Source organism: Falco peregrinus, chromosome 5 (assembly GCF_023634155.1).
Source record: "Falco peregrinus isolate bFalPer1 chromosome 5, bFalPer1.pri, whole genome shotgun sequence".
Classification (NCBI taxonomy): Eukaryota; Metazoa; Chordata; class Aves; order Falconiformes; family Falconidae; genus Falco; species Falco peregrinus.
Window position 1 is genome coordinate 44,965,394 of NC_073725.1, and position 26,115 is coordinate 44,991,508.

At 36.0% G+C, this 26,115-nt stretch overlaps 1 protein-coding gene across 9 annotated transcripts in view; it reads left to right on the top strand.

Moving 5' to 3' along the window:
- Nucleotides 1-26,115, top strand: part of ARMC3 (armadillo repeat containing 3) — a 96,036-nt gene that overhangs the window by 38,711 nt on the left and 31,210 nt on the right. For 5 of the 9 annotated variants that reach the window (XM_055805273.1, XM_055805276.1, XM_055805275.1 and 2 more), the window contains 10 exons: nucleotides 941-984; nucleotides 6,729-6,777; nucleotides 12,058-12,175; nucleotides 13,590-13,715; nucleotides 15,468-15,536; nucleotides 15,855-16,030; nucleotides 17,322-17,516; nucleotides 18,321-18,504; nucleotides 23,774-23,926; nucleotides 24,047-24,152. In XM_055805273.1, coding sequence (XP_055661248.1) covers nucleotides 6,730-6,777; nucleotides 12,058-12,175; nucleotides 13,590-13,715; nucleotides 15,468-15,536; nucleotides 15,855-16,030; nucleotides 17,322-17,516; nucleotides 18,321-18,504; nucleotides 23,774-23,926; nucleotides 24,047-24,152 — 1,175 coding nt within the window. In that variant the 5' untranslated portion in view covers nucleotides 941-984; nucleotide 6,729. Of the gene's footprint in view, nucleotides 1-792; nucleotides 861-907; nucleotides 985-6,728; nucleotides 6,778-12,057; nucleotides 12,176-13,589; nucleotides 13,716-15,467; nucleotides 15,537-15,854; nucleotides 16,031-17,321; nucleotides 17,517-18,320; nucleotides 18,505-23,773; nucleotides 23,927-24,046; nucleotides 24,153-26,115 lie in introns of all 9 variants that reach the window. The other 4 variants (XM_055805279.1, XM_055805280.1, XM_055805274.1 and 1 more) reach the window with 3 other exon arrangements.

Sequence of the window (26,115 nt, forward strand, 5' to 3'; positions counted from 1 at the left end):
ATGTTATCTTTTATCTAGGAACAGGTTCTAGTTAAGTTTGGTTAGTTAACATCTGTTGCACTGTAGCTAATTCTTGACTTAATCCTAATCATTTTTTGCCTAATACACATGGGCACAGATAAAACAGTGGGCAGGTTCAAAGATCTTGACTTAATTGGTCTCTTATATAATGTATTATTTTCATACAGCATATATCTTCAGCAACTGAATATTAAATTGGACCTGGTACCTCTTTTTAACTCTCTTCTGTGAAGCCAAGTTTTTTATAATGTACTAATGCTTGCAGTGGCATTACAACACTGGGCAAGGGGAGTCTGTTAATCTGTATTTAAGGAGTAGGACAGAAGAAACACAGAAGAATCATCTGGGAGAAGGAAAGAAGGGAGTTTCAAAATTATTCTATGTTGCTCTCTTAATTATTAAAAAGGTACCTGTACCTGTGATGATGAGGAGGATATTTAGACCGGCATACAAAGGGCATACTAGTTTATGGACTCAAGAAAGCAGTAAGATTTAGTAAGACTACCATTGCTGTGATTATAATTTTAGTATCTTCCTTTTGATTGCATTGGAAGGTAGCAGAACTAGAGTGTCCATACAGAAATTAATTGATGTAATCAATGCAGATGACCAGTTTATAGGAAATTTTCATTGTTATCACAGAAAATGTATTTTAATTTCTGTGAGACAAGAAGAAGCATCGAGACTTCACTTAACCTAGGTAGACTAAATTGAGATTACGTAATTATCACTTGGAAGGCAAAAAGAATCTCACTTGTGCATTGTTTTCAGGAAGAACCTACAAATCATGGCCAGGTTGTAGTAACAGAGCTTCAAAGTATCTTAAAGCATGGGACAATTAATTCGCAAGTGGATTGTGTAATAAATACCTGGTTAGAAGCTATTCTTAAATCCTTCTCTTTGCGTTGCTTTTCCATAGGACTAATTGCTCTCAGAAGAGACCTTTGATTCCTTGACTAAGAGGTAAGTTCCACAGCTGGCTGTGTCTTTGACTTATTCTTTGTCTCCTGCTTTGCTAGCATTCAGTATGTGCAGGGTCTTAGGTTGTGTCAAATATTTAATGTTTTAGAAAACAGAAAATGCAAATGGAACAATTAATGTTTTCTAAATGCATTGCCCAGCATAAAACCACAAAATATTATGGTCTTTACATGTATGCAACAGGACTCTGATAGTACAGATATATACTCCATACTGTAAAGGTTTCAGTATTTTGAACAGAAAAACCACCATAAGACTTTCCTCATATTTCAAAGTATGCTTTATAGACCTTTTTTTTGTTAAAGCTCACTTGCTATCCATCATCTGGTATTTAAAAAAAAAAAAAAGAAAGAAAAATTAGAGTGACTAGAAATAAGTGGTTATCTCAGATTTGCAGTCCAAGAGAAACGTTTCACACCAAGCAGAGATTCCCAGACCAAGACAATAAAATGAAGTACAGGGATCATGGCCATCATTATCTTACAATCTAGTACTTGGAGTCTCTCCTTTTGTCAGGCATCTGCAACAACTCTAAAAAACTAGGTAATATTTCCTGATTATATTTGATGTGGCAGAGGTGCCAGTTCATGATATAATAGCCGGGAGGTTAAGAGGGTTCCACTTTTCAACTAAAAAGTCCACATTTGTGACCTTCCTCAAAATCATTTTCTACTTATGGGTAAAATGTTCTAGTCACGGAGATGTTACTGGAGATGGGCCTATTCCTTCAGCAGCTTTTAAAAAGAAAAGGTGGCTGTGTTTTGTCATGCCTAGTTCTGCTAATGCTCTGTCTACTGTGATAGTATCTGCCAGGCCTAGCATGTGGCTTCATGTGGAGAAACAGGGTAATAAGTTTATCTCACTAAATTTAGATGTCAATGTAAATGTCAATACATGAGCTAGCAACTCTAGGCTCTGTTTTTGGTCTGAGGAAAAAGTATTTATTTTTAAGGTGCAATTCAATTTTAGATAACCTACTTTAGGATTAATCTGCCTTAAGACCTATTGAATACATTGACTAGATCTCCACTGATTATCAGGTAGAGTGACTAACTTAAGTACTGATGCCTAATTAGTTTAGTGGATACTGCTCATAGTTTCTGGGTACTGGTTTAACTTAAGATACTCACAGTGGGATAGTTCTGGTCCTATGGGAAAGCTGGAGGCCCTAATGAAGTTCAGGGTGAAACAGTGGTGTCTGCTGAGCTTTGGCACCAAGAATAGTCAGAGCTGAGGGTGTGTGTTGGGGATCGTAGTTTTGGAATAAGGATTTAGTTAGACGTAATGACTGTGCTGCTGGCTGAGAGACAACACCTGATGAGAACACTGCACTGGAACAGGGTAGGAGCAAAGCAAAGCAGGCTGCCCACCACTGAAGGCAATAAATTTCAGGTGGAGGACAGGAAGTAGCATAGAAACTACTTCATATGATAACTTCATAGATTACTTCACTGTGCATGGACTACATCTGTTATGTCAGTGTCCTTTATTACCTCTAGTTCTACATGATTTAAAACAATCAACCCTTTAATCTCAAAAAATATATGTGGAAAAAGTATGCCTCTATGATTATAGAAACCTACAGTACATCAAGTAGAGAATATTGCTCAAATGAGAATATTCTTTATTTTGCCTTTAAGATTTAGAATGATAGTATTATAGAATTATTTATGTTGGAAAAGACCTTTGAGATCATTGAGTCCAACAACATAACACTGTCAAGTCCACAACAAAATCACGTCCCTAAACACCACATCTGCATGTCTGTCATGGTTTAACCCTGGCTGGTGACCAAGCTCCATGCAGCCGCTCACTCACTCCCCTCGCAGTGGGATGGGGGAGAGTACCAGAAGAGTGAAAGTGAGAAAACCTGTGGGTTGAGATAAAGACACTTTAATAGATAAAGCAAAAACTGTGCACACAAGCAAAGCAAAACAAGGAATTCATTCAGTACTTCCCATGGGCAGGCAGGTGTTCAGCCATCTCCAGGAAAGCCAAGCTCCATCGTGCATAATGGTTACTTGGGAAGACAAATGCCATAATGCCAAATGTCCTCCCCCCTTCCTCCTTCTTCCCCCAGCTTATATATACTCCACATGACATTGCATGGTATGGAATATTGCTTTAGCTAGTTTGGGTCACCTGCCCTGGCTGTGTCCCCTCCCAGTTTCCCATGCCCCTCCAGCCCTCTCACTGGCAGGGCCCAAGGAACTTAAAGGTCCTTGACTTTGTATAAACATCACCCAGCAACAACCTAAAACATCAGTGTTCTATCAACATTGTTCTCACACCAAATCCAAAACACAGCACTGCACCAGGTACTAAGAAGAAAATTAACCCTATCCCAGATGAAACCAGGACATCTTAAATACCTCCAGGGGTGGTGACTCAACCACTTCCCTGGGGCAGCCTGTTCCAATGCTGGATAACCCTTTCAGTGAAGAACTGTTTCCTAATATCCAATCTAAACCTCCCCTGGCACAACTTGAGGCTGTTTCCTCTTGTCCTGTCACTTGTTACTTTGGAGAAAAGACCAACACTCACCTGTCTACAACCTCCTCTAAGGTAGCTGTAGAGATCAATAAGGCTTCCCCTGAGCCTCCTTTTCTCCAGGCTAAACAACCCCCATTCCCTCAGCTGTTCCTGTTAAGTCTTGTGGTCTAGAACCTTCACCAGTTTCGTTGTTCTCCTTTGGACACACTTCAGCACCTCAATGTCTGCCTTGTAGTGAGGGGCCCAAAACTGAACACGGTATTTGAGGTGCGATCTCACCAGTGCAGAGCACAGGGGGACAATCACTTCCCTGGCCCTGCTGGCCACACTGCTTTGGATACAAGCCAGGATGCTGTTGGCCTTCTTGGCCACGTGGGCACACTGCTGGCTCATGTTCAGCCGGCTGTTGACCAGCTGCCCCAGGTCTTCCACTGCCCAGCAGCTTCCCAGCCACCCTTCCCCAGCCCGTAGCGCTGCGTGGGGCTCTTGTGTCCCCAGTGCAGGACCCGGCACTTCTCCCTGTTGAACGTCCTACAACCGGCCTCGGCCATGGGCCCGGCCTGCCCAGACCCCCCTGCAGAGCCTCCTGCCCCCCAGCAGATCAGCGCTCCCCCCGCTTGGTGCCCTCTGCACACTGGCTGAGGGGCACCCGATCCCCCCAGATCATGGATGAAGAGATTAAACAGGACTGGCCCCAGGACTGAGCCCTGGGGGACACCACTTGTGACCGGCCACCAACGGCGTTTGACTCCGTTCACCACCGCTCCTTGGGCCCGGCCAGCCAGCCAGGTTTCACCCAGTGCAGAGCACGCATATCCAAGCCCTGAGCAGCCAGTTTCTCCAGTAATTATTTAATTTAATTAATTACACTTAATTACTAGTGAAAAGAGTTTTAGTTTTTAAAAGAGGTTTTTCAGGTAAGATACACCCAGCATTTAATCACATTTAAAAATCTAAATCCTGCTAGTTTTTTTCTGAATTCTAAATATTTAGAATAGTAAACTGAGAATCAAAGATAAGCATACTGTAAACCTACTGAGAAAAGGCAACATGCAGCTATCATGGAGAGAAAGGTATTTGAATAAGAAGTTCTTTCATGGGTCAGTGGCCTTTCAATACCTGTACACATTGATTGTCTGAAAATCAAAATTTAATGCAGAAGACACATTTTTAATTATCAGTAAGCCAAAGAATTCCATGTGCATCATTGCTTCGAGTCAGAGGATGACTGTTGAATGCAGAGCGCTTTATGGGAACAAAGCTAAGAGCAACATTTGATGGCAGAATGCATTGAAATCCAGAATAATAACTGCAGCAAAGAAACAGACTGAGGGGTGTAATCCACAATAATTGGCCAGTTCTGTGTGCTTGTTGCTACAGATCATACTGCTTTTTTAATATTACCAAGGAACCAAATATTTCTGAAGATGTAGAAGAATGTGTGTCTTGAAAATATTCTCAGAAGTTGGATGTAATTGTACAGTGTGAAGAAATTTTTACAGTTAAAGGCTTTAGTTATTCACAGTTTTGGAATATGTATAATTATTTGAATCTATGAACATTAATTTTACAACATTATAAATACTTCTACATGAATTAACTTCTTAAAATAGTTTGGTTTAAACCTAAACTCATTCAAAATTAAAATTGCTTTTTATTACTTTAGCTTAGTTTATATTTGAAATTAATTGAGCTGAACTGAATATTTCTAAATAAATGTTCATATGTCCATATCAGGATTTAACACAGTTTTAATAACCAGTATTTCCTGGTCCTTGTAAATCTGATTCTTGTATGTGTGCATGATGCTTACTTTCTACAGTGACTGCATAAATCAGAAGGTAGTATGTCCATCATTTTTGTTGAATATACTATTAGTAATTTGTCCTTATGCTTTCTTTATATAAGTTAATCTGTCTCAAGCCAAAGCTGCACTTTCTGAAATACTGAATTCTGGGGGGTGTGTGTGTTTTCATGTGCGTGTGTATATATGCACAAGGGTAAAGCAGATGGGAGGTGAAGAATCTTTGATTGTATGGGTCTTCATCTCAAAACTATAATGAGTGACCTGCTTACGAAAATTTATATTTCAGATCCATTTTTAGAATGTGCATATGAACTGGTTTCACTACTGCCGCCTTACAGTTCAAGAAGCCAGTATAGGAACAATACCTAAAAAAAATTCAGAGGATTCAATAAGAGCTCCAGATTTTTGTTGAACACAACAAACAATAGCCTTGACTTTTGTAACCAGCCAGGCTGCAGCTCATACTGCACCAGAAAAACCTCTTATACCACAGGCAGTCTGGCTGAGGTTTAATGTGTGGTTTCCTTTTGAGAACTAATGGAGGAGTTTCTAATGGGTACTAACAGTGCACATTTCACTTTTACATAGTGTTAAAACAAACCTAAGTTTGGCATAACTTGGGTTATGTTCTAGACATAGGTAGTGCTAGTGGGTTATGTTGCTCTTTACTTTTGCCTGTAGCTGTAGAGTGGAAGGCTCTGCTGAAGTTTTGCAAGCTACATGAAATTAGGTCCACATGAGGTATTACATCCGTATGTTTCAGAAGCTACTATAGATGCAGCGGAGATGGTCTTCCTGGTTCATGTGCACATGTGCTAATAAAAAAAAGCAGAAGGTGTAAGTTGTACTTTGTGTAAATAGGTATAACTTTTTTAAACCAGTGAAATTTGTGCTGTGCAGAACTGCTTAATACCTGCAGACCTGATTTTTGTCTTCTGTGAAATATGAACAGAGAATTCAAATTGAAATTTGAACTGCATTTTGAAGGCAGACCTTATTTGTACATTCTGCAGTTGTGTAGAATGTTTGCCAACATAGAAGGTGTAGACAGAGAGAAATACGCTAATAGGACTTTCAAGTTCATACATGATTTATAGATGCAGATAAAACTAAATTAAAGCAAGAATTGTGTATTTGTACCACATTACAGCTTGAGCCTGTCACATCTCAGATCTTTCTTTTTAGTTATGTGTTTTGTTAACAGCTGTATTTTACCAAATGTGTTCAAGTGTTAGAAAGTTTGTTTTGTTTATAAGGGACAACTTTCTGCATAGAAATTAGTATGTCAAAGAGATCTTCAAATGGATCAGGTGGGTCAAATGAATGAGAAGGTCTGCCTTGCAAGCTTTCCTAAATCCCTGGTAAAATGATTCCTATAAAACAGGAGTGAGTTTGTCTGCTTTTATTTTTTGTTTTTTGTTTTTAGAATGGGTAAAAAAGTAAAGAAGGAAGTAGAGCCTCCACCCAAGGATGTGGTAAGTTTATAAACTGCTATGTGCTATAAAATAAACATTACACAATTATAGCCCAAGCTCTGCCATCCTTACATAGTTTCTTACTCTCCCAGCTTACCCATGTTATTCTAAAAATGTATTTTAAAGATGATTCTGTTTCTGCTTTTCTTGGACAGCATACAAACCAGAGTAACTGGGCATGTATAGTTCTTTGTGGAGGTTGTTGTCTTTGGCAGGCTTTGCAAGTAGTAATGTATGAAACAATCCAGGCCTCTTTTTATTTGAAGAACAGTATTAGCTTTCCATTTGTAAAAATCAAAAGAGAAAGGAGAAGAGTGACCTGAAATTTGCCTGTCTTTTCAACTGTGCAGACATTCCCTTTCTTTAAGGATGGAAGCATTAAGATCCTAGATGGATCTGCAGAGGTTTTTACTGAATACAAAATTTTACAGGTATTTTGAATGACAATACTACATCTTCTGGATCTTATGCAAAGAGATACAGTTGTTACCAGAAAAACCTGAACTGCTGCTGTCATTGGAAGTGCTACAGTGACAAGTACAAGAACTGAAGCTAAATGTGAAATAATGGTAGTAATGTGACTTTTTTTTCAAAAGATGGAGATTAAGGGTCTGACACTAGCACACTTTTCAAGAGCGTAAATAAATTCAAAAGGTACAAGGAGACTCCCCAGAAGATAAAAGTTCAAAATATAGGTATTTTTAAAGTTGAATTGGTTTATTCAGAAAGAAGTAGAGGAAGTAAGACAGAAACATTGAAAAGGGTATAATATAAATTCTGTGTCAGATAATAACTAAATTAATGAAAATCAGGACCTCAATGAGTCCCACAGAGGAGCATGAAACTAAATCCAGTTCAGTACACTGTTCTAAAAAAGCAGTGGGTTTGTCTGTAAAGAGTGATAGTGCTGCAAGAGCTTTTTCAAAGGTCACAGAAAAATTGATCAGCAAAAACTACCTCACAATTTCAATATTAAATAAGCATAAATAATTTTGACTAAGATAGTAACATCCAATAGCCGTGATGTTGCTGAGGCATAGCAATTGATATCAGGTTTTGCCCAACTCTTCTGTGGAAACATGAATATTACAAATGTAATTCATAAGTGCCAGTCAATAATAAATGCTTATGAAAGGCGACTTGACATAAAACTTCAGTGTGAGAGGGTAAGAGAGGATAAATTGATCTAAAGCCATTTCTATATGGGATAACCTAGAAAATCAGGAGGTGACACAAAGATCTATGTGGATAGGAGTAATTAAAACAGGCCTGAATAATTAAAACTTAAATATCTTTGCAGTATAAGAAAAAAAATTTAAAAGGCATGACAGTAGACGCAAGGCATACAGTTACTTGCGGTATTTAATATGTACCCTTTGTACTAGGGAAATGGAGGGTAGAAAATTTCATTTTCAAAAAGAAATACATCCATAATGACAGAAAGTTTGTCTTCTGTGCTGTGCTAAGTGGTAGAAATAGTTACTGAAAAAAACTGCATGGATGAATATGATAGTTATGGGGAGACTCAATACTGCTTGTGTAAAGGAAAGTTCAATCTCTAAAATCTGTTTGAATCCTTTAGAGGAGTCAGTGAGCACGTGCATAATGGTGATTGGGCTGATACAGTTATTTAGCTTTTTCAAAAGTTTTTAGACCAGGCTCTTCAGTCACGTAAACACTAAGAGGTAAAAAGGAACTCCTCTCCTGGCGATAGTGTTTATAAAATAGAAAGCAAAGGTGAGAAAACAAATTACTGTTCAGGTGTCATAATGGAGACAGGTTTCAAGTGGAATGTCATGGGGTGTTCTGCAACCTGTGTCATCCAGTCTATCAGAATTAATGTGGATTCTTTCATGAAAATGGCAGCCTGTTACTAAGTAGGCAAAAAGGAATAAATATATTTCAAATTCCAGGAATAAAAGGCAAAACACCATGTCACTATCAAATGCATTATACATGCACATGATGAATACCATTAACAGTTCTGGTGTTTCCATCTCAAAAAAAGGTACAGTTGAAAAGTACTAAGAAAGGCAACAAGAATAAACACAGTGTCTTCTATATTAGGAAAGATCAAAGGGAATAGGTTTCTTCATCCCCAAAAGTAAATGTCTGTGAAGAGGAATATCATAGAAACTTATAAAATGATGAATACAAAGAGAAGGCAAATGGGTGTAATTTATTTTGCTGTTTCTTATGGTGAACAAACTGTGGAGGACAAAATTATCAGGTTGTAAAACAAAGAAAAGGCACAACTCTTTATATGACCATTAAATTGTGATACTGGTGCCTCAGAATATTAATGGTGGCTAAAAAATTTACTGGCTTCAAAGATTACTTACCAAATTAACTGGAAGGAAATTTTTCTTGGACCTTTTGAACACAGAGATAAAATCACTGACTCAAGGTTGCAGAGTGCTTCAGTCTGGGAGGAAATATAAGCAAATTCTAATAGTCTGCTTGCCCACACCTGTTACTGGCCTTTGCAAGAGAGCGAATGCTGGGCTAGATGGGTCTTTGGTCTGACTGGAAACGTATTTCATATTATCTTCAATTTCAGGATAAATTGATGTAAACCAAAACCAAAACCCCAAATACTCTACAGTTTCTAATGGCTTTGAAGTCAAAGGTACACAAAAATAATGAACAAAGACATACAGAAGTTTATGAATTGTAGCTTTCTCTTTCATTTAACTTGGCTTTTTCTTAATACAGACCAAATGTTGGAAATGTTGTTGCTTATAAACCAGGTAAATTTCTGTGTTTAATTCAAGGTTGTTTGTAACTTCAGAGGTATTATTCTAGCATGTAACCTGTCCTGTATGTGCCATTAAGGGAAGAGTCTGCAATGATGTATGAAGATTTAGGCACAAGTCTTGATTTTTTGAAAAAAAAAAAAAAAAAAAAAAGAGGGGGGACTCTAGCTATGCTGGCATTGTGATAAGCAAAAGTCATATCCAGTTCTGTGATGGTTTTGATAGTTTTGATGAACAGTGTTACTTCCCAGCAAATCACTGACTTTTTCAGGCCTCTGACTTGTTAAACATTATCTTAAACATTGATTTCAGTGACTCTTCTTACAGTGCTTTCAACACGAAGCTACTTCTAATAGGAAAGTGCCTATTGAATATTTCAGACAGTAGTAGTGACTGTAATGTCTATACAAAAGGGTAGAGATTAGACCAATTTCACTCTGCTCATTTGCCAACCCATCATTAAATCCTAGGAATTATCGCTGAATTGTAGTTTATAGGATTACTTGTGAACATGAGACACAACGAAAATGGAGCAATGTAATAGTGTCTTTGATATTAGGTCAATGTAAATAAATAACATATTTTAAAACTCTTATTTCATATTTCATTTCTTATTACGCTTTATCTGAGATCAATCTTTGTGTTTGTTTGTCTCTGGAGGATGAACAGCTTTCACTAAAAATTATGGTGTTATCCCATCACCAAGTGTTTGGCCAGACTCAGGAGATAATGTCTGTGCTTAAATTGTAGCACTTTCCTGGAGGATCATGTTCTGTCCGTGCAAGGACACAAATCTACAGAAGTAGAGAAGTATGAAGGTGGCTAAAGGGACAATTCTTTATATGCTTCTCATATGGGTAGAATGAATGAATTTTTTTGCCTCCTTACAATCCAAAAAATAAATTCCCATAAAGAATTCCATCATTTTAGGCCCATCATTAAGATGTAACTTGGACCACTGTGCCACTATTTGATTTAATTCTTGTTGCTGAGTCATTGTTAAGCAAAATGACTTATGGTACAGTAACCTGATTATAATGTCTTTAAAAAGGAGCTTGGTTCCATGGCTTGTCCCAGACTTCCAACTTGTCACAGCAAACATGAAGTTGGACAGTGTCTTCAAGTTTTCAGACCTGCTTGAAGCTAGGGAGACCAGTTAAGCACATTAGCCAGCCAGCCTCTTAACTGTTAGTGAAACTTAGATCTTGATCTTGCAGACTGTTAAATTGTGTGATATGCCTCGTGGAAGATGATGGAATTACTTAGATTTAAAAACCTACCAAAAAATTAATCTAGAAGTCTGGGTACTAGATCATATTTTGCCTTATTTTTGAAGAAGTCAGAGAAGGAGGAAGGAAAAAAGCCTCCTTTTTGTTCATTTTCCTTCTGGCACACTCATAATTTTTTTGAAGATTTGCTCCAAATAATTTCCTTGCTCGACAACTGACACTTGTATGTATCTTCATGCCCTTATTGTTCAGCAACATGTGTCTCTGATGTAGCTATTAGCAGGTTTTTAACTGAAGTAAAACAAATAATGACATTTTAAAATATATACAGTATAAATATACATTGTAATAATATTTTTAAATAATTTGTACTGCTATCTTAAGTTATTAATCTGTTGTATTTTAAAGATAAATACATTGATATTGAGAGACTGCATGACTCCAGTATCTAGTAGTTTCTGTGTATAACACAGATACTCTATAGACCTAAAGTGTGAGGACAGAAGACAGTTTTTCCATATTAAAAAATTATTTAAAATCCAAATAAGCTTAAAACTTTTTAATGGATAGAATTTTCAGAAATCCTTGAGTTTTGTTAAAGAATGAAAGGCTTTTTTAGAAGATTCCCTTGCTTAAGTGGTGTTAGCCCTAAAGAGTCTATTAAGAGGGTGAAAACTGCCAGATTTTTTGGAAAATTTCCTTCTCTGTGAGAAAGGTCAGAAATGGAAATGAACAGTTTGTATAATTTCTAACTGGATACTTCAGCTAGTACAAGATCATGGTGAGCTAGTGAACTGAATGGATGAAGGCACAGGAAGGGTCTTTTTATAATTTTTTTAAGCAACCACAAAGTGTTAATGCCACAGAGTAACCAAACCCTCTTCTTTGGGCAACACCTAAGTTCATAGACTCTGCACAGCTGCTTAAGGGAAACTTCTCATGTTTGGTTCTGAAGCTGCAGGATGCTCTTCCATGTGTAACAGAATTATATCGTTTGTTGCCTTGAAGACTTCCTAGATGTACAGGGAAGCATTAAAAGTTTTCCCAAAATCTTCATATGAGATGAAATCATGATTACATTTGGAAGTCAATTATTCTTTCTTATTTTTCAACAATGTCTCAAATTGTTATTAAAAACTTAGTATCTCCAAGTAAATAAGAACTTATGTTAGTATTTCTGATTCAGTGTAGATCTCAAACTAGATTATTTTTTTAATGAAATGTGGGTGTCTACTGCAGCACACAGGAAGACTCAGTATAAATCAAACTATTCCTTCTTTTTTTTTTGTTTGTAGTTTGATCCTTTATTGATTGAAAGCAAAACAGCAGCAACAGTTGTGCTGATGCTTAGTTCTCCTGAGAATGAAGTTTTGGCCAAAGCATGTGATGCTCTGTATAAATTTGCATCAAAAGGTTAGTCTTTTTGCAATGAACTGCTTAGATTTTGAAAGTGGTTCACAAATTTTTAATTTCCTAGCACTGAAATCTTCATTTAATCTCAAAGGTTTTGGGGGTTTTCTGAAATATCTATCGAACCTGTATTTGCAGTTGTAAAGAACTCCTGTAGTTTGCATGAAGGAAACTCCGATAATTTTGTTGTGGGATTTTACACTCTCTCTCTAACAGCTTGGTTTAAATATAACCTAGATCTGTTCTGTTATAAGCAACATACCTGCATCTGGGAAAGAGATTATTTTTTTTGTATTACAGATCTGAAAGATGTTTTGGTTCAGCTTGATGTGGCAAGCTTGGCAGAGGGCATGCAACCAAATCTTGAGTATGTGAAGAGAGAATTTGGTCTGTTGGGAGACAGCTATGAACCGCACACCATAAACTCTTGTTGGCTCCTGCCCTGCTGTTCACACTAAAATGTGACACACTTCAAAGGACAGATATTTAATTTTTCTGGATCTACTAAATGAATACTACTTTAAATTGTTAATGCAGATATTCCTGCAATCTTCCAGAATACTAGTCTGTAGCTTTGCAGTGTGTCACAGGAGGAGTTATTTTCACTTTGCAGTTAATTTATTTCTTGAATTTTGCTAGTAAATTAAACCCCATTCTTCAATAAAAAAAAGTTCTTGTATTTTAATTGTTCTGGCCTGAGAATGAGCATCATTCCACAATTTCTTCTCACATTGCTCACTTGTAGCCAGAAAGAATAGGCATGGTTCATTAGAAAATTAATTATAAAGCTGTTGTGGGAAGTAAGAATAGGAGTAGGTTTTGGATTTTGTTTCTTGGATTTGGGGTGGGTTTTGAGTGAGCAGGAACAGAAGGCTGTAATTGTACAAAATGCTTCTGTTCTTTGCATGTCCAGAGCCTATTCAGCTACAAAGTGCTCCATTCTCAGGTGACAGAAATCTCCTCTGGGACTTAATGATCCTGGTAGTTGCTTCAGTTGAGGAGTAGTGGAGATCCACAGAATGAATTAGCTGTTATTTTGAGGAAGATGAAATTGGGAGGCAAGAAAAGAGGAAAATAAAATTAGGTTCTTAATGATACCATTCACATGTACTTTGCTAAATAGAAAGCTGTCCTTTGTTCTACCACTGCAGTCTCCCAACAAATTAGTTGGGTGTCCAACAGACAAAAGCATCCTTTGCTTTACAAATGTGAATTAATCCTAGGTACTATTAATCCTTGATGTTATTTGACACATGTTTATTTGGAGTGTAGATTACACAATCTCCCCAGGTCCTGTCCAGGCCTTTTTTCTATTATTCTACAGTCTGATAAAAGATCGGTAGCTGGTTTACTTTGTTACATTAAAACTGTGAGCTTATTGCATTTTTGTATAACTTTTAACCTAATTACTCTTCAGGTGATGAAAACAAAGTGACACTTCTTGGTCTTGGAGCAGTGGAACCTCTGTATAAACTCATCTCACATGAAGATCCAATTGTACGCAGAAATGCCATCATGGTATTTGGCATCATGGCTTCTAATCGTAAGAGTCTCCATTTTAAAATATTTTTCAGTGTGTATGAGTGTCATCATCAAAACAATACGTTGCCCATGTGAAAAAGTCTTACATTAACAGCCTAGAATAAAGGAACAAATTGAACTAGAGTGAACTCCAATCATTTTGAAAAAAAAATTACAAGAGAAGTTTTTTCCAACCCGTATTTTTGTTTTCACAGGGCCAAAGTGAAATAGTTTAATACTGGGGTTATGTCTGTCAGGGAAAGCCTGACTACATAAGATGCCCACCAATGTGGATATGACACAGTCTTCTCTTTCACAAAAGTTGGAAGAGAGGATAAAGTAGTATTTATCATCTACAGAAAATGCTGTGGTTAAATATCAGTTGTTACTTCAGGCATTAGTGTAACTACAATGATAAGGGAGAAAATGTGTTAAATTTATAGAGCTAACTCAAGTATTGATGGCAGAAAAAGCTGAACTGTCAAGCATGGGCATGCATATTTGCCCATCTTCTTTCACAGGTCAGTGCTGCTGTAAATATTTTGTTATCTGTATGTGAGCTAGTGAAATTCAAGTAGTCTTGAATATGTCTCAGAGACATTGCATTCACCGCAAGGTAGTAAATCTGCTGTAGCCATACCATTATTAAATGATTAAACCACAGTATATGCAGATTTTCTTGTACCTTTTTATAAGGTGAGAATGGATGTATTACATCCATGCTAGGTGGCTCTTTGCCAGATGATCAAGCTGCAGTGAGTGCTAGGTAGACATACCTGAAGATGATGATGTAAGGTTGAGTTTCAGTGGCTGTTATTTTTACATTGCTTTATAAACCTACATCTAATTAATATAATCAATAAGGTCTTACTTTGGTAGATGTTGTACCCAATTGTTTTCCATGGTGGTATCCTAACCACTATTTAAGTCTTTTCATCAGCTGCTATCTGCTTTTCATGTTGTGCTGGACCTCATGATCTTTACCTTACTTTCAACTCAGCACTAGCACATAGTCATTCCCTTCAGACCTTGGTTTCCAACGCTGCTGCACAAACATGGATTTGAATGGCTGAAAATCTTCCATTTTTATTCACATCTTAATTGTTTTTTTCTTTAAAAGTAAATGCAACTCATACTTTTTTTCTTACGTTTCAACACTGTAATGTGTTGATCATAACATTGCCCTGTAAAATCACATGTAGTCTGTCCCAAAGGATGTTTTTTGGTTATTCAGTGGTTGTGGTTTTGCTAGTTTGCCATTGACAACAATAAAAACCCATTCTGCAAGTCTTTACTGTGATTTCAATAAGACCTATGAAATTCATGTTTTCGGTTTGCAGTGTGGGCTGTGTTACCATGAAATTAGAAAGTGACAGCTTGAAAATTAAATAACGGAAGGATTGCTTTTAGTTTGATAGTTTTAACCACAGATAATTTTAAGTATTGGGATATGACTTCTTTGACAACTAAAACTGTGCAATATTTAGTCAGAACCTGCTAGATGCAAATATTTTGAATGAAGTTTCAATAGAGTATTGAGGAACTTCATATATATCAAATGTCAGAGATATTGTCTGATACTTGAAAATCTCCTCTGTGTTTTCTGGGCCCATTATGATCTTGGTATAACTTCAGTTACGTGTTATTCCCAGTCAGATCGTTTTGTCACTCAGGGAGTAACCATAAGGGCATTTGCCTTGGAGCAGAATCTGTTTCTTTACTCAGCCAAGAATGCCAAATGAAAGGCTTCATATTTGTGTTTATTTCGTTGTAGATGATGTCAAGAAGTTACTGAGGGAACTGGATGTCACAAGTTCACTTATATCACAGCTGGCACCAGAAGGTAGCTTGCAGTATTCATTCCTTGTGCAAAAATACACTCAGAAGTAATTATGATTGCCATTTGATCAGACAATAACGTCTTCCTTGCAACTTATGATTGGTCATACTATGTGTTAAATAGGTAATTGCTTTTATAGGAGTAGCCCTGTTACTCACTGAGTAGTGTTTCATGTCGTACAGATGGAGCAACATGATTATGGCAATGTTAGATATGATTAACAGCTATTGTTTATTGACTTTAAATAATATTGTGAACCACTCAGTGAACATACACCGTGCTGAATCAAATTTGATCAAAATATTTTTTTTTTCCCCACAGAAGATGTAGTTATCCATGAATTTGCTACTCTCTGTCTAGCACATATGGCTGTTGAATATACTACTAAAGTGCAAATATTTGAGCAAGGTGGATTAGAACCACTTATCAGACTGCTAGGTAGCCCTGATCCTGACGTTAAGAAGAATTCAGTTGAATGTATCTATCTCCTGGTGCAGGTGAAGTTTGTTGTTGTTTTAAATTAGAGGCGGATAAGCACTTCCCCCCACCCCCACCCCTTTAGGGTTAATAATTATGAAATATTTAGTTCCATTACTCCCCAGTGTTTATCAATGTATTTGAAAACATGACACCAAAGTCCCTGTTACAGTAGTTATGAATATAGATGATTTGGCTATGATTCTGTTGAACTTAATGCAATTATCCATGCTATACAGCAATGTGAGATCAGAATCAGATTCAGATTTTTTTTAATTAATATGAATTTGTTTTCTTAGTTGGAAATTGTTAATCTCTGTAATGAGAGTTATAACCTGTCTATCCAAAAGCTTGAAATAATCCTGTAAATTAAAGAACTAACAATTGTGTTGTGCCTTGTTATAGCCAGCAAGTCCATAGCCACAATTTTGAACATCTTTTTAATGAAAGGTGAATGCTGTCAACAGCTACTTTCCATGCTGGGAGGAATAGATTTGTTATTGGCTACTTTCACACTCAGCACTAATGTCATCCATATGCTGCTTAGCAAAAGAATGGTGCATTTGTATGGCAGTTCTCTTCCGTGGCTTAAGCGAATCAATTCAATAATGAATTCAGTTTATAACTCTATCTCTTTTGGGGCATCAGAGCATGTCTATTCAGAATCACATTTTACTCTTTCTCCTTTTTTACTATCTCACTGTCTTTGTTGCAGGGTATATCTGGATAACTGCACCTGGTGCTTGCTTATATTGATAAGGATAATTGCATGCTGCACATGTGCAATAAGCTATTTAAAAGCAAATTGTAATTTATTTAATTTTTTCTATTTTAATATAATCTACTACTGTCTTTTTATTAAGCTGCATACCCACTGTTTAAAGTTGAAATTTTAACTAAAACAAAAAGATATAACCAGGCAACTACAGCAGAGTGCAAAATCTATTTTCCCCCCACTAAGGTAAATAAAAATGATGAAACTAAATTTGAAAAACTTTCTTGAAGAAACATGTATGTTGATGCAAAAAAGGGAAGACTAAGAGTATACAAGCTTCCTTAGACGGGACTAGATTCTGTACTGTGTACTTCGGTCATGCAAAAAAAATTGGAATTTAAGGTTGGTGGGGCTTGATTATATTAAATATGATTCTTAGCTGAAAAGAAAGAAATCTTCAGAACTGGAAGCTCTGGGATATTGACTTATTTTCTGTGTTTGAAATCAGATTTTTAGTGTTCTTTCTGCAAAGTCAGGAATTGATGTACTGTTACATTCTCTATCACTAACATTCTTTGTTGATTATTTTACTGCAGGATTTTCAAAGCCATGCTGCAGTTCGTGCACTGAATGTAATTCCACCCTTGCTGGAACTACTGAAATCTGAATACCCAGTTATTCAGTTGTTAGCCCTTAAAACCTTAGAAGTAATTAGCAAAGACAGAGAAACCAGGATAATGCTCGGAGAAAATAAAGGATTAGATTGTCTTCTGAGGATACTGGAAACCAATGTACAGTTTACTTGCCTTAAAAGTTTTTTGTTCTTGCTGCTAATGTTTGTATGACTAATGAGAAATAATACTTGTGTTGTAGAAGAATGATAAAAGAAGAAAGAGCTCCTTACTTGGAGCTAACTGTGATAGAAATAGGATAAGCTAGAATACCTAACTTAATAAGAAAGGGAGCAAAGAGATTCACCAGAATGTTTATATTTGGTTTATTGCTTTATTGCTATTAGTAATACTAGTTTGCATTTACTGTCCATTTCTCAGTATTGTAAATATCAGAAAAATTCACCATATAGCTTTTTATATGATGTTTTCTCAACATTTTCTATTATATGCTGAAATCTGGTGCTGGTTCCTACTTTGAACACAGATTTTTTTTTTCTGAATTGTCTTTGATATCAATGGACTTAAATATAATTTCCTACCTTGGAAATTTCATTGTTTATGTCATTATGAGTCTCATTTTAGTGCTTCATGAGTTCAGATGACACCATAGGAAATATAATGCGTGGAGGAATCTGTGAAGTTTCTGAAATTTTAAGATGACAGGTCCTTTCTGAATACCTGCCTAACCCACTTTGATGTAAATGAGAAACTTTCTGGGTTTTTACTGTTTTTGATAAATTGTGTGGCATCCTAACGTATATCAAAGAAATTATACAAAAAATATGAGTATGAAAGTATGTACCTTGCAGTATGAATAAACTGTCCAGATGAAAGTTATGACAATCATCTGACAAAGTTAAAAGACAAAGATATTTTAATCATGATTTTAAGGTTATTTGTTTGGGGGTTTTTCCTTATTAGGAATTCAGTGATCTACATGCGGAAGCTCTTGCTGTGTTGGGAAATTACCTTGAAGATGTGCATGCTCTGCAACTGATTCAGCAGACAGGAGGCCTTAAAAAGCTACTTTCATTTATAGGAGTCTCTACTGTCCCCGATATTCAGAAGAATGCAGCAAAGGCAATTACCAAAGCAGCTTATGACTGTATGTGACTTTATAAAAATCCATGCACATGTATTTGTTAATGAAGTAAATTTTCATCCAGGATGAGGCCATCTTACCCAGTTGAGGGTAGTACTTGTGCTGAGGAACACAATAGCAAGAATGAGTTTACAGTGATGAATCTTGCCAATCAGAGCAGCAGTTCTATGCTAGGCTATATATGTATATGAACATGTTTAGATTTTGCCTCAATTTGTTTTCAAATATAATATATTCTTGCAAAATGCTGTCCTCAAAATAGAAAATGGAGCTCTAAAAATATGATCTTTATCTTTCTTTTAATGATGCCAGGTAACTGCCATCTAAACCCACCTTCACATACTATTTCTCATCACTATTAGTTAAGACCTAATTGCAAGCTTACTTCCTTTTGCATACAACTGCTTGTCTAAATGTCAGGCAGTTTCAAATACAAGTTCCTTCAACAGGGGCATGAAAAAAAGCCTTTCAGATGGCTTGCAGATTAATATTCCCAGTGGAGTTAAATAGTTTCGTTGTCATATTTATATAATTATTCATCCTATAGTTCTTTTTTATACACTTTTCTTTAATTCATGAAAGAATTCTGAATTGGACAGAACATGCTCATCATTTTTGCCCACAAGGATGCTCTTTAAATAAATTACATCTGAAATGCCTTCCTTGCATTGGCTTCTGAGTTGCAACATATGCCTAGTAGGTAGTGCTGTGTAACAAAACGCAATATAAGAAGTAACATTCTTCTGTCTACAGAAGATTTTAATTCTGTCAAGGGATTTTGATGACAGTAACTATGACAGTACAGCTTAAATACTTCATTCATATTTTTATAATCTTGTTGTTGAATTATGCCTTTAATTTATTTGTATTTTACAAATATGTTATCTAATTTAACACATGGCTAAAATAATCTCTCCTTTCTACAGTATTTCAGACCTCCTTTCTTCTCTCCCCCACCCTATCTTTCCAATTCTTTTCTCACCTAGCTTAGTTTGACGTCCTGAATATTTGTAATTATTTGGGTTGCAAATGATACATGAAAAGAGTGGAGTCTACCTTTCCTAGTATTCTGTGGATTTCTGTGTGCTTTTATCTTGATTTATTGGAAGCTTTGCACGCCACTGAAAAATTTTTTCATTAATGTTTAAATATCAAAGATAGGAAGGGACCTTCTTATGCCAGATTTTTCTTTGTGTATTTTCCTGTATTGTTATTTTATTATGCTACTTAGGACTGTCAGTATCATTTTTATAGTCCTGTGACAGGCTTATAAGTAGTATGCTAAGCAGATTTATATTTACTCCTACTACTTCCTACTGCATCTTACTCCTTTTTCATATATATTTTCAAATAAGCATAGCCGCCTTTTCCTCTTTCACACCTTTTTCAGTTTTTGTGGCCTAATATTTTAGCAGCTGTTAGTAGAAGCATGTCTGAACACAACATTTTTAAAGCACAGTGGCAAGAACTGCACATAATATATTACAGTACTGCCTATGATCTTATATCATGGGATGTTACCGTCAGTGAAGATGCATCTTCTTGTCATACTCCTTTACAAATGGAGTCAATGTGGTTTCATTATAAAGGTTTGCTCTCTTCTTCAGGCTATGACAGTTGGTATGGATGCAGCAAGCTGGGAAAATAGATCAAAAGAAGATTTAAATTATTTGCTTCCAAGCTGCAGAATTTGGTAACAAACAGTTAGACAAAAGGGAACATGTACTGGTGCAGTGAAAAACACAGTCCAGTAAACTTGCTGCTCAACATGGCTCCCAGAAGTATTAAATTTATTTCAAATATATAGAGCTACTGGTCTAAAGTCAGCCTTCCAGTGGGAAGACAAGTGGCATTGAGGCCATTATAAGAAATAGTCCAAGTGCAAAAAGAAAACAAATATTTTCAGTTCTTGTCTGTTTGGATTCTGGTTGTAAATTTATTAAACAGCCTATCCAAACTGCAATACTAATGTATACTATATAATACTTGCATTGATGTAAATCTAATATAATACAACACAGCTCCAGATTCTTTTTTGACTTTTTCATTAAATTGGCAATAGCCATACAGTAGCCCACATTCTTCATGTTTGATAATTGTGGTTGCAGTTTACCAACATGTCCCGCATACTTGAGGAAAAAAATACTGCTTTTCACTGAAATGAAAAACTTAGTTCTGCTATGATAGAACATGTACTCAGCTGTTTTTTTAATCCTGGAAGTTGAGTATACAACAGTGTCTGGTTTTGAATTATGGTTGAAGGATGGAATCTACTTTTGTTTTTTTCCTGATAGATGTGATCATAGCAAACAGTTTTGTTTTATGTTCCTTTCAACCCTTTGGAAAGGGACTCCTGTATCTTTTTGGTTTTGTTGTGACAATACAGATGTATCACTTAAAAGCTATTCTCAATATCAGAATAAATTACATGGTGTAAACACTATATTCAATTTTAAATAGCACCTTTAGGATGCTGCTCTGTTTTAAGTAAATTAATATTGATCAAATTTCTATACATAATCATTATCCCTTTGCCCCTGAAGATTTTTTTTCTGCAACATAATTTTGAATGTAATGTATTAATTTATCACTGGTTTTATTTTGTATGTTCAGAATTGCAGTGGTGAATTTACTGTAATTCTCTCCTTGCCCAGCAAATAATGCAGTCATTTCCAAATGCAAAATACAATTTAATGCTATAAATTATTGAATATCTGTGAGTAGATTATCTGGACGGTTGATTAAGTAGAGCCTGACTTTCCCCTGACAATGCCAGACACACCAGCAGCAACAAAATCCTATGGAGTGTGCATGGAGAAAGTGATGATCATGCTCACTTGAGTCTGGCCTCACTGTGCCAAACTTCTGGTTTGAATCTTCCCACTATTTACATGTATCTAGGTGCAAATCCTTTCTAAAAGGAGCATGCGTAGCCAGATTAACATATGCTTTTTCATAATACAGGTTTGTATTCATCTGGGTTATCTCAGCTCACAATCAGTGAGAGGTCATGGTACTATTTAATATTAACTTTTTTTCATTTCATATTGGTATAAATAATTCCATAAGGTGATGACAGTGAGCTGAATAGTTAATCAGTAGAAGTCTGATCATGATTTGGGGTAAGGGGAAGTAGGAAAATATATTGAAAAACAAAGGTTGGCTCATGATGGGGTCAATGCATGAAAAGCTGGACAGAAGTGTTGGTACTCCAGACCCGCTTAGTTGGGTATGCCTAAGTATTTTACTTCATGTTAAATCAATGTATTGAAATTACTTAGGGGTCAAGAAATTTGTCACAATAAATATGATGTTGGCACTGACGTGAGAAGTGCTTAAGTACAAAGGATGCTTTTCATTTCTACATTCTTTTCTATACTAAAGGAAATAGAAGAAACATCATAGAGAGGTGATCTGCAGAAAATATTCATCCCTTACATAGAATTGGCACCTGGATCTTAAAATATTAATAATTTTCACCTGTCTAGCTAGCTAAATATAGGTGCATACTCTTTACTGTAAATTCAAATCTAAAATCTGTTTTTCCACATTACTGAAAAATGCTTTATTCTGTTTAAAATTTTTTAAATCACTGTTTTCACTCATTCAAATTAATTACATTATTATTATTATTATTATTATTATTTCATAGAGGTAAAAATTATGTTTAAAATCAAACACCTATAATCATAACTGCCTTCAGAAGCAAGAATAATTTTTAAGGAAATTTGTATAGTTGTAAGTAATTTGCTGTACAAGAACCAAATTACTGATGCATGAAGAACCTCTAGAGATCGTTATTGGGGATTATGGACTACTTTGGCAAGCAACAGGCCAGCAGCATACTTGATGACTTGTCAAAACGGTCTGTAATCCCATTTAAGGCCTTCTCCTGAGAGCTGGCCTGATACACATCAAAGTTGTGGCCAAGGTTCTGCAGACGCTTAAAATCCTCTCTGTTTTATTTGTTGCATCTTTTGCTTTGTGATTTCAGTTGCATATTTCTGATGATTCTAAAAATACTTAAAACTGAGCTACAGAGGGGAAAACAGCTAGCCATCTCACATAGGTGCATTGAGTCATTTCTGCTGTAACTAGATTTTCAATCAAACTTTCTTTTCATTGGCTTTGTGGACTTCTATTTGTTTACTTCTACTCACTATGGATTCACGGATTCAGTTTTGTTTAAAAGAATACTTACAATTTTTTTCTTTCCTTTTTAAACTTTTATTCGTCGGACAACAGTCCAAATAAGGGAATGATCCCTCAAAATGTTAGTAAACACTGGTAGAATTTCCAAATGTGTTCAAGTCCTACTACTTCTCAGTTCCTGAATATCTTTGATACATTGGAAAATTTTACCATATAGATATAACTTACAGAATGTAATGAGTCTGCTTTAAATTGTGCATATGGTTAAATGTTTATTGACCCTCATAATGGTAGAGCTGTGCTGTCCAGTGCTTCTGGCTGAGAAAGTTTCACTTGGAGCTCTTTCTAAACAAACACCTGCACTTCTGATCTCATCCATTTTGAGATGAGTGAGTTGATTAGTATAATTGTTAGATGTCTGTAGACACTTTGAGATGCTCTATGTTGTTACCTGTGTAGAGGAAGGGAATATTTATGTCCTTCCTTAGCTGCTGCCAATCATTGTAATATAGGTCAGCAGTAAGCCCTGCATCAGCAGGCTAAACTACAAAATTGAAATGCTTTGCAAAGTGTCCATTAATGAAGAACCACAAGGCATGCAGAATTTAAAATTCAGTTTTTAACACCCCTTGCCTGTTTTTTGTCTGTTGTAGTGTATTAATTGGTAGTCCACGAAGTTTGAATGTACATTTACTAGTACATTCTTCAATTTTATGCATTTGGACTTCGTTAGCATAAACCAAAGTTTTGACCAAAGTCCTGAGTAAATATGATCTGTTTAATTGGAAAAGCTGTTTTCATCAAGCCTGTATGCATTCTGCAGCCTTAAGTCTTATAAAGAACAAACTGTGCATTCTGTTGGGTTACATGTGTTTAAAGCTGTATTTAATAGTCACCTTTTGGGTTGGATTCAGAGTTCACTGAAGTCTAATTGGTTTTGGGTCAGGTCCTTTGTGTACATTTCTTAATTGCTGGTGCCTCTGTTACTAAACTGTTTCCATTTTCACGGTATCAAAAGCAAGTGTTATGTTAGAATCAACTATATGAAATTAAAATCACATCCTTTCACTGATTTGGAAAATGAACGCAGATTAATACTATTGTTCTTTTTCATTTAAAGCTGAAAATAGAAAAATCTTAAATGAGGAAGAGGTTGAGAAGTATCTCATAAACCTTTTGGAAACTGATAATGATGAAGTGAAAGTTGCTGCTTCCCAAGCAATTTCTGCCATGTGTGAGAATTTAGCTAGCAAACATGCATTTGGACTCCAGGGTAAGGTGGGAAGGGATGAACTGAGAATCTGTGCTTTTGCTTTAATAAGGAGCATATTATACTTTTGCAGACTGCCATGGTTTGTTTAAAGGTTTATGTATACAACTGTTTCTTTCAAAGGGATTCCCCAGCTAGTACAGTTGCTAAGCAGTGACAATGAAGAGGTAAAAGAAGCTGCAGTGACAGCATTAGCTAATTTGACAGCAGCCAGTCCTAGGAATGCAAGGTGAGTCTGCAATAATTAAATTATTATTTAAAACACTAATCTGAACACAAGTGATAATATTTCGATTTTTAAAGAATGCCTCATCTTGTCCTTATCCTGCAAGGCAGGTCTATTTGAATTTGACTGTAAGGCACTTTTTGGTTCTTATGAGTCATCTGGAATAGGTTGGTTCTCATCAGTGTTACAAGAGTTACACTACCTGTACTATCATTTGCTTTATCAAGGAAAGGTATGAAGCAGATGTAATGAAAGCAGAGATAAAAATCATGTTTTGAAGAGAACATATGAAGAAAATATGTCTTGTAATCTAAGGCATTAAATGTAGAATATTTTTTGAAAATTCAATATCACTAAGGTATCCTTTAAAATGTGATGGTTCATGCAACTTTGTTGACGGATGTAAACCCAGTCTTTGAGGGAGATGGCACTCAGATATTCTGAATATTGGCATTGTCTTTCTTTTTTTACTGTTTCCCAAGTAATAGAGAATGCTTATAGTTCATTCTCTAAAGGAAATGTAATTTCAGTATCCAAAATAACTAACAAAGGATGGCTAGTTGACTATAAGTTCCAAAATAATTGTATCAACTAAATTCTACTGTCAGTTGAAGAGTTCTGTTACCCCAGCTCTATTAAAAGTTCTGTTCAGGGAAAAGAAACAGAGCAGTCTGACGTATATGAGCAATCACATGTAACTAACAAACCATAAAATAAAATTCCTTAAAAGTTTCCTGGAATATACTTAAGGAAGTTGTAATCCATTCACAGGCATTCTTTGAAGTGAAAAAGTAAAATAACTCACCAAATAAATTATTTGTTTCAATTTATTGATTCAGCTCTATAGTCACCAGTATTCACTTAATGTTACCAGATGGAGCCATAATTTGACACAAGAGAATAATACTCTGTTCTCAGATTCACGTAGTAGACTTTTTTTGCCTGATATTCTGCTCTCCTCATGTGCATGACTCTTCAGTTGGTGTCAGTGGGAGTCATACACACATAAAAAGAGCACAGTACTGGAGTCTAGGGGTCAAACTTTCAGGTCTGCTACAGCTGTTTCTCGTAGCGCAGCCCTTTGAGGTTTCACATTGTGAAAAGGGAATCTCTGGAGAGTTTTGAGTTGGTATAGCAGCTTATGCCAATTCATTCAGTTTCTTTTGCCAAGGAGATAGTCAGGACATTGTTTAGCTCAACTGCTAGAACAATTCTCTGAGACCTCAGGCAGGGAAATAGCTGTCTCTGTTCTTCTGCATTATAATGAAGTCCGTATTTGTTTCTTGCTGGGCAGAGTCAGGAAATTGTAAAGGTGGCTTACATATACTTCTCTCTCTTTGCAATCCAGCTCCAAGTACAATATGGAAGCACCAGATAATCTAATCACAAGTCTTCTGTGAAAATCAGGAAGCAATAATTTACATTAAATATGTATATTGGATGAATGCCATGTGACTATATAATTACTTCAAAGCTTCATTTCTAAATCAAAACCATTAATAAGTCATAGAAGGGTCCAAGTGTGACTAGGATCCATAAATGAATATATAGAGTTGAACCCTCAGCTGGTACAAATTGGTATAGTTCCAGCTCACTGACTGAGTGTCTGGCCCGTATTTATTTTACATTCACATAATAGGAAAAAAAATAGTTTGCAGAAAATGCATTCCAGATTGAGTTACCATAATCATATTTCGTTCTGGAATATTTTGTGTGTTGTCTTGTAAACCACTGAAAATAAATGTACATATAATGAAGATGCTGATATACTTTTATAATAATGTGACTTTGCTGTGTAATTATGTTGACAGTATTCTGGTCCCAATTGAGACTAATGAGAGTAGTGCCCTTTTATTGGTTATATATTAGATTCTTCTTATAAACCCTCTGAGAATATTAAATCATAAAGCTAGTAGTAGCAGGTAGACCTTATGTGGCAAGAACAAAATGGCTACAGTAAAGGGGA